Source organism: Vidua chalybeata, chromosome Z (genome assembly GCF_026979565.1).
Source record: "Vidua chalybeata isolate OUT-0048 chromosome Z, bVidCha1 merged haplotype, whole genome shotgun sequence".
Taxonomy (NCBI): domain Eukaryota; kingdom Metazoa; phylum Chordata; class Aves; order Passeriformes; family Viduidae; genus Vidua; species Vidua chalybeata.
In genome coordinates, this window is record NC_071570.1 from 1,126,989 (window position 1) to 1,145,369 (window position 18,381).

Sequence of the window (18,381 nt, forward strand, 5' to 3'; positions counted from 1 at the left end):
GTTCCCTTCTGGTTTTTCCAGAGGCAAAAGCCCGTCGTGGTTAACTGAGCTAACAAACATGCTGTATTCCCTGGAAACACCTCTCATTATTGATTTTCTTGCACCCAAACTGAGTGTCAGGAACAACTGTTTTATTGCCAGTTTACCTCAATGAGGATTAATACTTTGAACATTTGTCTGTCCTGACAGTGGGCTGATATTGCCAAGCATTAAATCAGTCCTTGCAGCTGCCCAGGAGGATATAAAATAATAAAGCAATACCTTGCAAGAAGAAAAAATTATATGGATTAAACAGCAAGATATTATGAAAAGTAAATGTTTATTTTACTTCAAGGAAATTGAATGTTTATCTTTTTTTTCTCTTGACAAATACAGATGTTTGAAGCTTTTTTCCCCCCTATATAATTTCCATTCATCAAGGAAGAAGACCCAGCCATTGTGGATTAATGGCTTTTAATAACACAATATGGTTTGCTACTTTGTGGAGTGGTAGCAGAAGGTTGTTAACATTCCAGGCTGGGATCTGACTTAATAAGGATTTTATTCACACCTGTATGAATATGAAGAAAGGCCCATTTAAGTGGAGCTCAAAACCCTGATGGCTGGACTCAGGGTCTGCCCAGGCGGTTCTGCCAGCTTTCCTCAGGTCTGGAGGCCTGGAGCAGTGGGATTGTTGGGGTCCAGGACTCTTGTGACATTGGTTTCTCACCTGGGCATCGTGTCTGGCTAGATCAGGACTAGCCTTCGTGGCTTTTTTTTCAATTTGCTGTTGAATATTTGCTTTCCTAAAGTGAACTTGCTAATGAAATTTCTGCCCCTCCTGCAGCAGAGGTGATGAGATTAATGTGCACATCACATTCATGTCAGTAAATCAGTGGAGCTCAGTATGTTTCCTGCAGCAAGGAGTGGATTTTGGTCACTTAATGAATTCTCTGAGTTTTCTTTTCTTCCCTTCTTTTTCCTTCTCTCCACCATTCTCCTGGAGCCGTGGGTGCTCATATGAGATGTGAAATGCCATTGTTGGGCACAGCTTTAATAACTCCCTAAATTTTTCAGCATGCATGTGTAGGGAAGGTTAGTTTGGGCTCAGGGGGTGGTGAAGGAGACAAAATAAGGGTTACAGGAAATGTGTCTGACCCGGGGGTGTCACTGATCCCCAGTATAAATTGGTATCTGGCCATACTGGTGCACATTGCCTTCTGCAGCCTGTCAGGAGGCTCCAGTCCTCCTCCTGACATTCTGGTTTACACACTTGACTTCTGCAGAAAGAACTGAATCGTAGAATCATTTAGGTTCAAAAAGGTGTCCTGAGGTTCAGCTCTTCCCCCAGCACTGCAAAGGCCGGCACTAAACCATGTGCCACATCCACATGGATTTTAAATCCCTCCAGGGCCTATAAGTTTCCAGGATCTAATTTTCCACAGGAGTACAAATCTCTTTCCTTGCAATTGCACGGGTGAGCTGCAATTTTAAGAAGTTCATGTGATGTGGCCTTGGTGGTTTTTGGTCTCTTAAGTTTTGGGAGGGGAAATCTGCAGTCTCCAGGGTTAGTTCATTATTGTCTCATCTACTTCTCATATGAAGCTTGACTGGAGCTTGGCTCCTGAAATACAGCAGCAGTAGCTCTATATGCTCTCACCCTGCTTTTCTGCAGTGATTTATCCTGTGGCTCATTAAGCACCACCAACCTCCCCGTTACAAGGTTCCCTGCGCAGTTGTCTGTTTATTGGGTTGGTTTATAAGCTGTAGGCTGGTGTTGATGGCAATAAAATGGATGAAGACAAATGCTTGGGGACCCTGGATTATTGTGTTTGCAGACATAAATTAACATTCCCTCCCCCAGCAAAAATTTGCATTTGTACTTACACAGATCTATACCCAAGGGCATCAGCATGAGAAAGAAATGCTTTCCCTTTCTAATTTTGATCAATACAAGTTTTAATGGGAAGCTTTTCTGGTGGGGTTGCGGTTCTGAAGTGCGATTTATAAGCAAGAGCCACTTCTTCTCTCACCTCCTCTGCAAAAAGCACTCCCATTTCTCTTTCACAGAGTGGTTTGAGTTGGAAGGGACCTTAAAGCTCATCCAGTCCCACCTCTGCCATGGGCCAGGGACACCTCCCACTGTCCCAGGCTGCTCCAAGCCCCATCCAGCCTGGCCTTGGGCACTTCCAGGGATCCAGGGGCAGCCACAGCTGCTCTGGGCACCCTGTGCCAGGGCCTGCCCACCCTCCCAGCCAGCAATTCCCAGTTCCCAACATCCCACCTGTGCCTGCCCTCTGGCAGTGGAAGCCATTGCCTGTGTGCTGTCCCTGCATGCCTTGTCCCCAGTCCCTGTGCAGCTCTCCTGGAGCCCCTTGAGGCCCTGGCAGGGGCTCTGAGCTCTCCCTGGAGCCTTCTCTTGTGCAGCTGAACAGCCCCAGCTCTGCCAGGCTGGCTCCAGAGCAGAGGGGCTCCAGCCCTGGCAGCAGCTCCGGGGCCTCCTCTGGGCTGGCTCCAGCAGCTCCACGTCCTTGTGCTGTTGGAGCCAGGGCTGGGGCAGCTCTGCAGGTGGGCTCTCAGCTGAGCACAGGGGCACAGGGGCAGAATCCCCCCTGCCCTGCTGCCCACGCTGGGGGCTCAGCCCCGGGCAGGGGGGTTCAGGCTGGGGCAGGTCCAGCTCTCACCCACAGCACCCCCAGCTCTTCTCCCGGGGCTGCTCCCTCTGCTCATCCCCAGCCTGGGTGGATCCCGGGGGCTGCCGTGGCCCGGGTGCAGCTCCAGCACTTGGCCTTGTTAAACCTCATGAGGTTCCCTTGGGCCACTGCTTGGGCTTGTCCATGTCCCTCTGGACGGCCCAATCCTTCAGGGGTGTCAGCTGCTCTTTGCCCCCCAGTCTGAGGTGCTTTTTGACCAGCTGGAGGTTCCTCACCAGCCAAGGCTTATGGATGTGTAAAACCTTGCTCCACCCAGGAGGTGCTCCTAGCTCCAAGCCATCATCTCTTAGTTATTTAGGCTGAGGTCAGAGCATGGCTGTATTTCAGTAGGAGATCAACCTTTTATTCGGTCCATGTCTACGTAATGCAGCACTTCTAAATACAGCAGGAGGAAAACAGGAAGAACTCTGCCAGGTGCTGCTAACCCTGCCCATCTATCAGTTCTCTCTCCACAAAGCTTCCAGAGGAAAGCCCTTTGATTCCATGTCAAGGGCAAGTTTGAACTGAAGTCAGCCCTTTCTTTATAAATGCATTAAACACAGCTTTTTTCTTTCTTTAAAAAAAAAAAAAATCTGCTGAATTTCAGCTGCTAAGAGGAAAATCAAGTTAGTTCCTACCTCATTTTTCTCCTACAATAACTGAATTAAAGCTAAGTAGGCTTTTTGTTCCCTGTTTCAGTTCTTGGGATCATTCTCTCAAGCCTGTTGGATCTTGGTGGAAACACAGAGCCAGTGAGAGACCAGCTGATGGTGTTAAGAGATAATAACCTGGCAGCTCAAAGTAAATCAGGCTGTGTCTTTGAAATGAGTTGCCATGATAGCTTCCAAGATATTTCTGTAGAGTACTTGGATTTTTTTTGTTTGTTTGTTTTTTTGTTTTGTTTTGTTTTGTTGTTGTTGTTGTTGTTGTTGTTGGGCAAGTCCCACCTGCAGCGGCTGTGCAAAGCGAAGAGCTGATGCTGGCTTCACACGAGGGATGCTTTTTCAGCTGGGCAAAACCATCATGTGGAGATGGTATCACATCTCTGCCTCCCACTCTCCAGTGGGTACCTTCCCACTCTGCCATAGATCTAGTCTGGGATGCACAGTATTTTTCATTTTACCCAAAACAAAGAGGTAAATCTGTGTCTGAAAGTGAAATGCCCCTTCTTTATGAAGAGAGGATAATTTACTGAAGATGATGAAATTAACATCTCTGGGTTTGGGGTACATACACCTCCTTTAAGCTACTTTCAAAGGGCAGGGAAGTGTTTGGGCAGGAATTTTTTGGGTTTGATGAGGACAGTTTGCTGACTGCAGGTCCCAGCTGCTCCCCAGACCTCTGCCTCCAAGATCTGGATAAAGGGGAACCACAGTTTTGTGAATCAGCCCTTTCAACTCCTCTCCAGCCTTATCTGAGAATAGGATTGACCAATTATTTTAGAAAATTATGCTTCAGATACCAATTACTCTAATTATGTTGAAAGGACCCCTTTTTCCATCTTGGTCAACATGACCTTCTGGGAGAAGGGGGAGTGCAGTGATTTCTCATTCTGTGCTGTGTTGATAGACATGGACTGAATGCTTATTTCCCAGTGCAGGTTTACCTTAAATCAGCATTTTTACATATTTATCTTATAATGGCACTTTCTTGAGCTGCTCTCCTTGTTTACCTCAATGCCTATGATTAAAAGTGGAAAGAAAGCTATTTTTCCAAAGAGGCTATCTCTTAAAAATGCTGCTCATCATATGAGATTTCACAGGTTTCTGATGTGCAATAAATAGTGGGGACCCTTGCTGCTTTTTCCTTTGGTTTTCAATACCTGAGGACATGTCCTGCTAAGATTACATATACAAAAAAATAAGACTTTACTAACAAATTCATGCAAATGAGACCAATAAACCTCCCTGTATCTGTCAGCCTGCAGAGCCTTTTGGAAACCTGCTACTTACGGGATAGCAACAAGGTTTTAATTTAAATTCATACGTGTGGCTCTAACAGATGAACTTTGCAAGTGTCAGTGCCTGAAATGTTTGCTGGCTTTGAGAAGTGCTGTGCTCGAGCACTGGCATGGGAGGGATGCACGAGCTGTCTGTGGTGGTGAGGCACCTCCAGAGCCCCTTCAAGGCAGTGCTGCAACACCACATTTCTCACTGCTTTCCTCGTGTGAAAATTTGCTCACGAATGTTTGTGTGTTGTGCCTTGCCACTGGAATATGCAGAGATTCCCTTGCCAGGGAATGGCATCTGCTAAGGCTCTTTTCAAAATGTGTATTTGGATTTCTTCTTTTTGTGTTTTGTTTTTTTTGTTGTTTTTTTTTTTTTAATATAATGATATATTAAGTTTGATGGTTTCCTTGCTTATGTTTTAAATTGTTATTGCTTAAATCAAACACTTTTTTCTAACTGACATCAAAGCCACGTAAAATCTTGCTGTAATAAGTGTTTCTGGTCAAGTTGACCAGCTTACCTCACTAATTTGTTGTGTGTCCAGCCCCTCATTAAAGAAGATAAATCAGCTTCTTGCCTCATATAACTTGGGAAAAAAAGCCCAAACAATCAGCAGATTGGAGACTAAAAAAGCCAACTGCTAAAAGTATTAAAGTGAGATGAGACTTTCCTGGCCATTATTCTGCCTGGATGTATACAGAGGAGATTGATCTTGTGTGGATGCATGTGGTGTTTGGACCAAAGGTTGCTCTGAGGAAAGACTGATGTGTTTGAGTCAAATGCTGAGGAAACCCTTGGCTGAAGTAGGAGTAGAATTTATTTTAGACCAGTGGCTGTTGCTGCAGTGGGAAAGAGATTGAGAAACTTGTTTTTAAAATGTCATACAGGGCACAACCAGGCCAGGGCTCTCCTTCCCTGTGGTGGAAAAAGAAATGCAATGCAATGAAAGTGTGCTCTAAAAAAAATAATGTTGAATGAAATAAATAAGGGTTCTGTACCTTTTCCCCTTCTCTTTCAATTGACCTTTTGTCTTTCTCTGTCCTCTTGTTTCCTTTTTCTGTCCTTTATTTCTAGCAAGACTGAGGACTGGGGCTATCTCAATGAAGATGGAGAGCTCGGCTTGGCTTATCAAGGTTTAAAGCAAGTTGCCAGGTCAAACACTTTCTGTTTCTCCCAGTGCTGCTTCTCCCTTCTCCTCCCTTTCCCTTGCCCTCTTGTTTCTTTCTCTTGCTCTGCTGTTGCCATGTGGTCCTGGACAGGGCCCACTGTCCTGTCTGGGAGCAGCTGGAGGTAGGATTCCCAAAGGTAATTGAGGTAGGAATTGAGACCCTCCTGTAGTTTTCAGAGGACTCATGGTTCCAGCTGGCTGTTGCTGGTGGTGGCTGTTGTCACTTAATGCCTGAGCTGTGATCCAGTAAGGATTATGTGACAGCAATGAAAAATTGGGTGATGAAGGCGTTGGAAAGCTGGGATCTCCAAGAAGACAAAAAACCCCTCCCATTTTATTTTTTTTTTTCCTCCCAAATTGCACTGAGACATGGCACCTCTCAGAAGTGTTTTCTCCCAATCCTTGACCTGTTGGAAGGGGAGGGTCCGTGCTTGTGTCCCAGAGCTGTCACCTTTGCATGATCCTGGGGATTTTGTGCTCCCATCCATGTTTTGTCAGCGGGTGAGAAAGGCACGTGGTGGACACAGGGTGCCATCATTCCACAGTCCTTCCCAGGTCCTGCTCTGCTGGGCAAATATCCCTCCTGGATTCTTGTCCTGCATCACCCCTGTGCTTGGTGGTTATGGGGCTCCAATATATATGATTTCATTAAAGTTTTAAGGACATTAAAGAGATAAAAAAATTAAGTATTTTGTAAAGAGTAGTCTAAAGTTGTCACATCTAGAGGTATCAGAGTGAAACCAGACAGTAGCAGGAAGAAATAACAGAGATTATTTCATGTGTTTTTCCAAACAAAGTAGGAACCCAGGTTCACAGAAGGAGCATGTTCTTCTGAGGGTGTCTCATGGATTATCCAGACTGAATCCCAACTAATCCCAGTATGAAGAAATAAAATTAAAATTAAGTACTTAATACTTATTTCATGGTGGGTCTGTATTTTTCAAGCCTATTAAGAATATAACTCCTGACAGGATTATGAGGCTGACTGCATTATTGCTCATGTTTCTATAGGTGGAAAACATGCTTTTCTGTCTTGTGCTGGGATGTGGGAGTAGAGACTGTGTTGTTAAATTTTCCAAAGGCAACAAAAACAACAACCACACAAAACAACCTCGGGACGATTAGTACTTTTCATCCAGGAATCTTCCCTGAAAGCATGCACTCTTTTAAAGACTTATTACGGAAAAATGCCGAAACAACAACAACAAAAAAATCCATGCATAGTTGTTCCTGTAGGAAAACAGTTGGCAGGAGTGGATCACAATCAATTTCCCAGTGGACCAGAGCGAGTTGTGGCTCTGTGTCTGTGCATGTCCTGGGTCAGTGTGGAGCTGTCAACAGCAGAATCCTCCTCATCTTTGAGGATTGCTGTTTGCATCCAGTGTCAGAAGGCCCTGAGCTGGGTGTGAGGTGACCCATAGCTCTGACCAGGCACATCCATGGGCTGCAGCAGGGGCAGGGGCTTCGTAGTCCCCTTGGGTCATTCCTTCTCTTCGCTACCATTGTCCTGTATAATCTGGGACTACACTTTGTAGTTTCTGGCTTGGTGACCCTCTCTCAGAGTCCTCATACCTTCTGGAGTCACTTCAGTCTTCTGGCAAGAGCTGGTGGGCTGAAGGGAGATTTCCATATAGCAAAGGGTAAGGGACACTTAAAATCAGCTACCATGTCACCTGCCAGGTTTGTCACCATCACCATCAGCACAGGTGTCTGCAGTTAACATCTCAGTGATGAATCATTTTTCCACTGGATTTAAAAAGGAATTCTGGCTTAGCAAATGGCAGTTTTGAAGAGTGAGAATTTATGTTTGACAGGAAAGGAGCACAGGAACAAATGTCCTTCAAGCTGAGCTTTTGAATACAAAACCTGCTGGTGTTGATCTGTATTGCTTTCTTGCCATGTATTTGCCCTTTGCAAGTAAAGGAACCTGGATGTTTGATGCAGTTACATAAAAAAGGGTGCTTTGGGATTTATTTTTTAAAAATCCCAGCATTTGATTTCATATCTCTTAATTTCAAAAGTATTTCATCTGCAGTATAGCAAATGACAGACTGATGTGGCAATAATAGCTTCTTGTTCGTCAGTTTTATAGGGAGGTCGACACAATATCTCCCAAGCTGGCTGATTTTGAAGGATCTAAACTCAAATGGTGGTTACTACTGTCATGCTGACATCACAGACTGATCAGTGTGGTCCTGTTCTCAGGTTGCTGGAAGGACAGCTCCAGGACCAGAGAAGGGAGCATGAGGAGGAGATGGAAGCTCTGAAAAACCAGGTGGATTTAATGCAAGAGGAGCTGGAGAAGCAGCAGCAGGCATTCCTGCAGACTCTGCAGCTCTCTCCAGAAGTCCAGGTGGAGTTTGGACTTCAGCAAGAAATTACACGTCTGACCAATGAAAACCTGGTAAGAGGCTGTGCTGAGAACACAGAAAGAGGGCAAAAAATTGTTAGAGAGAAAGAGATATGAAGCATAATATGGAGGGAAGGGCACTAGGATCTCTTTCACCCCTCCTACACTCTGCAGAATCCATCAGCATCTTCCACTGATGCATTTGGGAGTGTTGGCACTTGGCCTTGAGCTGATGTTCCATGGCTGTATGACTTTTTGTGACTACACAGATGCTTTATTTTTAATTTTTTTAAAAATGCTTTTTAAAGCCTGTCTACTTTGTGGCACTGCCTTCCAAATCAGATCACTGGGGCCCTTCTACTCTGTTAGGCACAGAGGCAGCACAGGTCTTTCATCTTACTTGCTTTTATTGGAAGTGTGGAAAGGCAACTCCAAAAAGTTGGCCTGGATGATCATAAATCTTCCCTTTCTCCCCTTCTGTATCTGTGTGCAAAATCTGGAGGGAATGTTGGCACCTCCCGAGTTTTTGCCTTTTTTCAACAACTCCAGTATCTAAATAAAACTGTTTAAATGTGATTAACAGCCAGGATTAAATGCTGTGGGTGGTGCTCCTCTTCCACTGAGATGCTCACACCATGCCTTGGTGATGCACAGACCAGACTCCAGCCTCTAACTCACCCCAAATGAGTTGTTCTTGGGTTTAATGTTGGGAGTTCTTTTAAATGTATCTTCTGTCTTTCAGGATCTTAAAGAATTGCTGGAAAAGTTGGAAAAGAATGAAAGGAAGCTGAAGAAACAGCTGAAGATTTACATGAAGAAGGTCCAAGATTTTGAAGGTGACTTGTGCATTGGGAGATACTGGGTCGGGGGAACTCACTTGGGTTTTACTTCTTTGGCCAGTCTTGGAGAGCTGCAGGGTTTGGGTTTTTTTAGGTTTTTTTTTTAATCTTTTTCTTTCTATAAAAGTAAGATTTTGCTTGTTGTGTCACTGAACTAGCAGCAGGCACTGAGCTGACACTGACCCTGTACCACGGTTTGGAGGATATTTAAGGAAACTTTTCTGCTGTCATTGCAGTCAATGCAGTGACCCAGGCAGAGGTACAGAAAGGAGCCCAGCAGCCAGCAGGAAAATGTTCTGATCTGTCAATTCTGAAGGGGGGATTATAAACCTTTAGTATCAAAATGTGTGTGTATATTCTGCTTAGTGAGAAAGCACCTTAAATGTGGAATCTGTGTTGTATGGAAAGCACTTCCTGTTCTCTGGAGAAGCCGTGATTAATCAGAGAGCCCCATTCTTATGAGTTAATTTCTGGAAACCAGGCATTAAGTGAAATTAAGCTGAATAACTGGAGGGTTTTCACGGCTCGCCCAGCTGCTCTCTGTCAGTGTGATTTGCATGCTGCTTGCTGCAGTATTTGCATGCTGGTCTCTTCTGCTTTATTACACTTCAGCAGTGTGCCACCATGGTTTGCAGCTTTGCAGGCAGACAGAAGATGCCATGCTTGGGGATTTTGCATTGCCTGCCTGCTTTTTGCCTGGCTCTCTGAAAATCATTCACTAGGGTTGCTACCTTCTAGCCTGTGGTCTCTTGGAAAGTAAAAAATGGCTTCATTTTTTCCCTCTTCTGAATTCAAGTTTTGCACTTTTTCTTTCATCCAGAGTCAGAACTCTGTGGACTGGTAATCCAGGACCTGATTGTTTATATTTTTATATGTCTGTCAAAGCTGATGACATTATTGGGAAATAACTTTTTGACTTGGTGTCTGCACTAAGGCCAGTGGAGGGCCTGAATAGTTGTTGATATCCAGGTGCCAGGCAGGTGCTGATAATCTTTTCTCTTCACAGCATCCCAGACAATGATGCCAGTGGAGAGGAGGCCGCATGAGCGGAACATGCAGGTTGCTGTCCAGAGAAAGGAGAAGGATTTTCAGGGCATGCTGGAATATTACAAAGAAGATGAGCCACTCCTCATCCGAAACCTCATTACAGGTGGGGAACTTGCTCTCCTTCTCTGCCTGGCTGCTCCTTCTTGTGCCTGGGAGAGTTTGTAAACTTGAGATGAAAAAATTTAGGTTAAGACAAATAGATCTTCTCAATTAATCCCTTGTTTGTGGTGATGGCAGTTTGGGTAGGTAAAGGAGTGCTGCACTAAGCAGATAGACCAGATTGGACACAGTCCCTTAGGGATAGCAAAAAATGGGAAATGCAAAGCAAGGCTACAGTTTTCAGAGCAGGCAGTAACTTGCTCAGCTTTATATGAGGTGATAGATGGGGAGGGGGTGGCAGAAGGACAGACCCCTGGGATCTGGCACAGCAGTGGGACAAAGGTAGCTCGGTTTATGAGGCAATAACAGACAACAGATAATGAACTTGTGAGCTCTTCTGCACTGCACAGGCTGGTCGGAGTTGCTGCAGCATCCCCTCACTCAGTGCTGTTTCAGAAGTCAGGCTTCCCTGGCAAGCTGTATTCACTACAGCTCTAACCCCAGCAGAGCCTAGTGAGGATCCAAAAAGTGCTCACAGAGCAGTGCTAGCCCATTTCTGTGGGCACTGAAGTTGCCCTAATCAGACAAGCTTGTTCTTTAGAGGCTCCAAATGCCCACAGCTGCCCTTAGGATTCTGTATCTTGAGGGAAGGAGTGATTTAATGTGTCATCAATTCAGGGAGAGGATTTATTGTGCGAGGTATTCCTGAAAACTTCAGGGAGCTGTTCTAAGGTGGTTTGTGTGCTGCTGGGTAGAGTTTTACAAGGTAGAGAAGCTCTGGCTCCGCTGTGCATCTATAAGGAGAAATGGGGAGTTGTCACAAACGTCAGTGCAGGCAGGACTGCCCTCCCAAGCCTAAGTGCTGAGGGTCTGGGGCAGGTCCCTCTGTCTGCAGCTGAACCTCTGGCTCTGAGTCCACTCTGCAGAGAGGGATGCAAATTGCAGAGCCAAAACATCATTTTCCCCAGACCTGAAGGGAGAGGGGTTTACCTGGCTACACTCCAGCTCTGGCGTTCTCTGCTTCACTCGTCAGTTGGGGAAATTTAAGTTTGCTTTTTTTTTTTTTTTTTTTTTTTTTTTTGTGAAATCTTTCATTTTTTAAACTGTCAAATCTTCCAGATCTCAAGCCCCAGGCAGTGTCTGCTACTGTTCCCTGCCTTCCTGCTTACATCCTCTACATGTGCATCAGACACGCAGATTACATCAATGACGACCAGAAGGTGCACTCCTTGCTCACCTCCACCATCAACGGTGTTAAGAAAGTGCTGAAGGCAGGTGTCCATCTGCTCTTGTCTTGGGGTTGAGAGGCTGTCAGATGGTAATAACCATGTCCAAGTGTGTGACACTCAGCTCTCACAGTGATTTTCAAGCCAATTTGCTCTTAGAGCCTCCCTTTTTAGAAGAGTGAGGGGAATTGGGAATTTAGCAGTAAAATTGTTTGAAATTAGTGGTTAAAAAAGAAAAGAAGTTTACAGGGAAGAACAGCTAATATTGCCCAGCTGCAGAGGGAAAGCTGCCTGATTATGGGTGGGGAAACTCAAAACTGGTTAGTTTTGTGACACCATCACCCCCCTACTGAAAGGTAGGGGGGCATCTCACGTGTTTTTCACTTGGTCTCTGCAGAAGCACCAGGATGACTTTGAGATGACGTCGTTCTGGCTGGCGAACACGTGCCGCCTGCTGCACTGCCTGAAGCAGTACAGCGGGGAAGAGGTGAGAGCCCGGCCTGGGGCGGGCGGCGTCCCCGAGGGAGGGTCCTGCCTCCTCCTGGCACCGGGGGCTTCCCTCTGGCCGTGGGATGGGGCCGCTCTGACCGCCCTCCTGGTTAATCTGGGTATAGCACGGCCGTGCTATGATCTGGATGTAGCACGGCTAGCTTTTCCTGGAAAAGCTCCTAAAAGCACAGAGGGGGTTGGGCTGGACCTTAAATCCCATCTCATTCCATCCCCTGCCACGGGCAGGGATACCTTCCACTGTCCCAGGCTGCTCCAATCCCTGTCCAACCTGGCCTGGGACACTGCCAGGGATGCAGGGGCAGCCACAGCTGCTCTGGGCACCCTGTGCCAGGGCCTGCCCACCCTCCCAGCCAGCAATTCCCAGTTCCCAATATCCCACCTGTGCCTGCCCTCTGGCAGTGGAAGCCATTGCCTGTGTGCTGTCCCTGCATGCCTTGTCCCCAGTCCCTGTGCAGCTCTCCTGGAGCCCCTTGAGGCCCTGGCAGGGGCTCTGAGCTCTCCCTGGAGCCTTCTCTTGTGCAGCTGAACAGCCTCAGCTCTGCCAGCCTCTCTATGCTCTTTCTGGTGGGCCATTTTGAAGGCGGTTCTCCTGGTTTTATTTTGTCCCACAGCTTTTCATTAAGCAATATTTCATAGTTTGGAATAAGTCTTATTAAAGCTGATCCCTTCCAAAAGAATGAGATTATCACCGTTCTCCTAGAACATTGCACACTGCCATCCTTATAGCTATGTATTCTGCATATTAAAATTTTCAACAGACCCAAATACTGTTATTTTTTTTCAGTCTTTAGATATTTATTTAGATATATTGAGCATTCAAACTGTAAGAAAAAAATATCATAAAATTAAATGAGCTATTCATGTAATTCAAAATATAATGGTTTGTCTGTAAAACCTCAGCACTGGATTTCAAAGATTTAAAATTAAAAAGTTAAATTAAATATATTTTACAGAATACTTACTAGCAGTTGTGCTCTTGTTTGCCCTCTTCTGTCTGGATAATAATACTGCATTTAAAGAAAATCCTCTCCAGAAAACCAGCTGGGTTAAAACACAGTCTTTCCCATGATTTACTGTGTTAAATTAACCAGCTGTTCGCAAATTCTGTTGGCAATTTGGTGAAAAATATAGATGGGAGTAATACTTCAGAGCAGTTTGCAAGATGCTGTTGTCTTTAGTTTTAAATCTGGCCTATTTTTAAGGAAAAGTTTAAAAGAAAATCCCAGCCCACATGCAGTCCTGTCACGTGAAGAGCATTTTGCTCTTTGATTAATTGGGAAAATGGGGAAATGGTGAAAGCAGCTCCAAATTGGTACGTGTTGTATTTTTGCATTTTGCCAGTCAGCAACCAACAAAAACAGTTTCAAAGTTCTCATTTTTACACCAAGTAAGACCAAATGAACAGGCAATTAAAGGATCTGTGTTAATTAAAACATCTCATTGGCTTCTGCCACTAAATCTGGTATTAATATCTGAGCCCAGACCTGAGGGCATACAGCAGCCAAATGCAGGACTGTAGATCAGCTGTATCAGCAAAAGACAGGCAACAAATTCAGTTATTTCAGGAGATTTATGATTTCAGAGCAATTTAAAATGTTGTCAAAGCACATAACATGGAGTCATATTTTTTTTTCAATTTTATAGAATCTTAATTTCTAAATATTTTATTCCTCATAAACAGTTGGAGCCCAAAGGGATAAGCATGTAGCTAAAAAAGTAGTTTCAGAGGGACTGAAATGTCATTTTCTACTCCTATATGTTGCAGTGTGCAGATCCTTGCTAAGGATAAAATGAAAAACAGGTAGTTTAATGATTTTCTTCAAAAGGTAGTCCTCTAGTAATAATTTATGAACGAATGCCTGGGTAACTCAAAGGTGATTTATGAGTTTTGATCTTTTCTAGAATGTACTTTGGTAACATATTTTGGTATCCTGTACTGTAAGGGTGCATGGGGGGGGGTTTAATGCAGTGTTTTTGATGGACTGTCAGTGGGTGGGATGACGAGCCTGGATGTTTTAATCTCCTTTTCAGGGTTTCATGACCCAAAACACGGCAAAGCAGAATGAGCACTGCCTGAAGAACTTCGACCTAACCGAGTACCGCCAGGTGCTGGGCCACCTCTCCATCCAGATCTACCAGCAGCTCATCAACATTGCAGAGGGCATCCTGCAGCCCATGATCGGTGAGCTCACAGCTGCCCTTCAGCAGGGTGTTTCTTGGCCCAGATTATCTGCTCCAGCTGGTTTTCAGACCTTTGCACAGTGCCAGCATTACTCAGAGAGTTTTTATCTTCCCCCATGATAGGAGCTAATAGGGATGAGGGTTTTCTCTCCCACTCCAGAAGATATCTCTTTTATTTCTGTTGGGGCGGCAGTGGAAGAGGTGAGGTGGTGCTGGTGGGTCTGCTCTCTCCTCCAGACCAGGTTTGTGGTTAATCTTTTTATGGATGGAAATGTACATTATAAGAGAGGAGAGGACTGGGAAGACGAAAAAGACTCATAAAGACCTTGTTTTTCAAGGGTGAGAGAAGGTATGAGAAAAGTTACCTCTTCATCCAAATCCCTGAGGATTCATCTGAGGAATGCCTCATGATCCCTGGAAGTGTCCCAGGCCAGGCTGGACAGGGCTTGGAGCAACCTGGGATGGTGGAAGATGTCCCTGCCCTTGGCACTTGATATAAGTGGCCTTTAAGGTCTCTTCCAAACCAATCTCTTGTATAGTTCTATGATATCTGTGTGACTTTTAACTATTTCATATTATCAGAGTAAACCAGCATTCATGGATCTGTCCCGCTGTCGGTTCCCACAGAATCCACGGTGCTGCATCATTGAGACTGATACGTGCTCATTGCAGCCCATGGAGGGATCAGTTCTTCCCTCTAGTGACAGATAGATGGATGCAGACTTTTCAACCCATTTCCCCCCCTCTTTTCAGTGTCTGCTGTGCTGGAAAATGAGAGTATCCAAGGGCTTTCCAGTGTCAAACCGGTGGGCTACAGGAAATACTGCTCCAACGCGGGTGACAGCTCCTACAGCTTGGATGAAATGATTCGCCAGCTGAACACATTCCACAGCATCATGTGTGACCAGGGCCTGGACCCAGAGATCATCCAGCAGGTGTTCAAGCAGCTCTTCTACATGATCAACGCCATCGCCCTGAACAACCTCCTACTGAGGAAGGATGTCTGCTCGTGGAGCACGGGCATGCAGCTGAGGTGGGGCTGGGGCTTGGGCAGGGCTGTGCCTGCTTAGGGAAGTTTTGTTAATGTTATAAATTGATGGAAAACAGGAAAAAAAAAAAAGTGCACTTCTCAGTGCAAATTAGTTAAATCTTCCCTCTGCTACTCTCTCCCCTTCCCACGCTGGATCTTTCTGTGTTCCCCTTGAGGACGGTGGGCACAGCAAAAGCATTTTCTGTGTAGATATTCTCAAAGGTATCTGGGTACCTTGCAGGATCTTGTTAGCATTTAAAAGCTGGTTAAAAGCTTCATTTTAATTGTTGAAACTTGGAGGAATCTGAATGCTGTAGAAAAGCACCTCCCTTGTGTTGTTTGGCTGTTACATGGTTGATCTATTTGTAAGGTACTTGGAGTATATATTTTACACTGAGTTGTTAAGTACTAAGCTTTGGTCTGATTGTTTCTTACTGTGTGTATCACAAATACACATCACAAAAAGCCACATACACCAGCACTGCAACATACCTTGAGCCCCAAAGAGGAGTTTTGAAGACACAACTTCTTACCTCTGAGCTCACATCTTGTCTCGGTTTCTTATCCAGGTTTAACATCAGCCAGCTGGAGGAATGGCTGCGTGGGAAGAATCTGCAGCAGAGTGGAGCAGCACAAACTTTGGAGCCCTTGATTCAGGCAGCACAGCTCCTGCAGCTGAAAAAGAAAACCTCAGAGGATGCTGAGGCCATCTGCTCCTTGTGCACCTCGCTCACGACCCAGCAGGTAGGGAGCAGGACAGGGGCTTACAGCACAGGTGACTGAGGAGTGGGAAAGGGTGGTCTCCTGCTGCCAGCTCTTCAGTGTGCCATTCCTTCAGTGGGCACAGCTTGTGCTTTTTGGGACTGATGTTACATCTTGGCCCCTCCCAGAGGTGGTCACAGTGGTGGCCCCTCTCTTACAGTGCCACTGATGGCACTGGAGCTCCAGAAATGTGCAGAGATGAAACCCAGCCCTGAGGAGTTGGTTGTGTAAGATTCTTACACAACATGCCAAATTCTTGGCATTTTAAACCTGCCTAGCTCTAATTATAGTTCTGCTGTCTCTGAGGCCTGCCTTTTGCAGCTTTCCCAAAACTCTCTGATTTTAAGGATTCCCACACCTATTGTCCTTTGCCAGCTCTTAAACTGGCTGTGTCTGCAGGAAGCCCACCAAGGATTCCTGTTTGGAGCAGAAGGTTTAGAAGTGCCAACCTAGGCTGGCTGGATATGACCTTGAACTTTGAGACTCCATTTCAGGAGGATATAAACTCACATTTTTTACTGCTGGATTCCCTGACCTTAATTTGATAATGTTGTAGAAAGGGAGAAGTGGGAGGTGTGAGCTGATTTCCAGTGGTTCTTGGAGAGCCTTTCTAATGTATCTGCATCACCCTGTCCTGAACATGCATTTTTGAGAAAAGCTGAGGGGAGGAGCGGGAGTGAGGGAGCGTCAAGAGAAGTGTTGTAGAGGTGACATCAGAAGTCATCCATGTCACCATGTGCCAACCAAGTTGAGTCGCTGTATAAATCTGTTGTCCAAGTCTGTTGCCAATTTACAGACGTTCCCATAAGAACTGATTTTGACAGGTCCATAGATCTTGCAATACCTTATAGCAGGCAAAGAAAAACATCAGGGTGATATTCCTGCTGCTTCTTTTCTCTGTTTTGTCATGGCAGACTTGTGGCCATATCATGACAACCTGCTGCTGGTGGTGCTTTGTGTTCTGGAGAAGTTTGGCTTCTCACGACTGTAACCATGTTTTCTTTTAACAGATTGTAAAGATACTTAATCTCTACACTCCTGTGAACGAATTTGAAGAACGTGTGACAGTAGCTTTCATACGAAACATACAGGTAAATTTAAAGGGCTGTCAATTGGAGGGCACGAATGACATCTCTGTAGTTCTAGTGGCATCTGTATTAAATCACTGCTCACTCAGGCATTTCATAAAAGCCATGCTGCTGCAGGTTGTCCTGAATTCAGTGCTCTGTGTGTGCACACACACATACAGCACACAGCTGCAGGGATAACCAGGCTGTTAATCACAGAGGGCAATAAGCAGCCAAATCCCAAGCTCAGCTAATTCAACTCTTCAGTAGCAACACAACTGAGGATTAAGGTTGCAGGAGTCAACAAAGCGTTGGTGAAATTGAGTTACTTCTGAGGTAGGAGGTAGAAATTGGCAACTAAAGGAAAAATAAACAAATTAAAGCCAAACACCTTTTAATGCTCACAAGGGCCAGGGAGGAAAAGGAAGGGCATGTGTTCAGTACCCCAGAACACATCACCATGGTTGAGCAGCTGAATCAAAGGTGGTCTGCTGATGTCATGTAGTCCTGGTTTTGCTGTGCCAAGGCGGGTCATCTTGTTTCCAGGTCCTGTATCTTTGTGGTCATGTAGAAAATGTAACCAGGTTCTCCTGAAACAGTGTTTCCTACAGTCGGTATAGAAGTTCCTGTCAATACTTGCTCAGAAGGAAAGGTGCTGCAGAAGAGAACAAAATAGTTCTCAATATTTTTTGCGGTACCCATAAAATGCTGCACATTCTCAAATCTTTGATGGTGTTAAACACAAGAAGAAAAGGCAACAACTGATGCTAAATCTGTTTTCTTCTCCCACACCCAACAGAAGCAGTTGCAAGAACGGAATGACCCTCCACAGCTGCTGTTAGACTTCAAGCACATGTTCCCAGTTCTGTTCCCATTCAACCCATCCGCCATCACCATGGACTCCATTCATCTCCCTGCTTCTCTCAACTTGGATTTCCTCAATAAAGTCTGAAGAAAGTAGAATTAGGCTCCCCTCTCACACCCAGAGACTTCCAGCAACAAAAGATAAAAATCACAAAAAGAATTCAAGAGCTCTTTAAATATGGACCAAAAAGGCTTATGGAAGAACCAGTACACAGTAACAAATGGATGCTAAAATGTACACTAAAAAAGACACTGGTCTGTATGTGATTTTTTTTTTTTTTGGGGGGGGGGTAATTTGCAGCTCAGAAATAAGGATACTTGAAAAATAGATTTATTTTTTACTGCTTGATTTTATGTTGACATAGTTCAAAGCCCATAATCATCTCCAAAAGCCAGGAAGTGGGAGACAGCTCATTTTGATTTTCATAGGTGTCTATGACAAAAACAAAATTTGAGACACTTGTGCTGCCTTGAAGGATGTGTCATTTGTCTAGTAGCAGGTGGTTTTGTGTGTATGAATAACAGAACATGCAGTTCTGCCTTCAGTTCTTGCTAATAACTGCATTCATGATAGTGAATTGAAAAGGTAAATTGCAGAAGGTGTGTATTTATCACAC

At 45.0% G+C, this 18,381-nt stretch overlaps 1 protein-coding gene across 1 annotated transcript in view; it reads left to right on the forward strand.

The window, feature by feature from the left end:
• Nucleotides 1-18,381, forward strand: part of MYO5B (myosin VB) — a 145,838-nt gene extending 127,457 nt beyond the window's left edge. Inside the window, exons 30-40 of the mRNA XM_053932302.1 lie at nt 5,696-5,773; nt 7,995-8,193; nt 8,882-8,975; nt 9,985-10,128; nt 11,244-11,395; nt 11,748-11,837; nt 13,892-14,042; nt 14,795-15,074; nt 15,641-15,815; nt 16,844-16,924; nt 17,700-18,381. Of these exons, the coding sequence (XP_053788277.1) occupies nt 5,696-5,773; nt 7,995-8,193; nt 8,882-8,975; nt 9,985-10,128; nt 11,244-11,395; nt 11,748-11,837; nt 13,892-14,042; nt 14,795-15,074; nt 15,641-15,815; nt 16,844-16,924; nt 17,700-17,852 (1,597 nt within the window). The 3' untranslated portion in view covers nt 17,853-18,381. The remainder of the gene's footprint in view (nt 1-5,695; nt 5,774-7,994; nt 8,194-8,881; nt 8,976-9,984; nt 10,129-11,243; nt 11,396-11,747; nt 11,838-13,891; nt 14,043-14,794; nt 15,075-15,640; nt 15,816-16,843; nt 16,925-17,699) is intronic.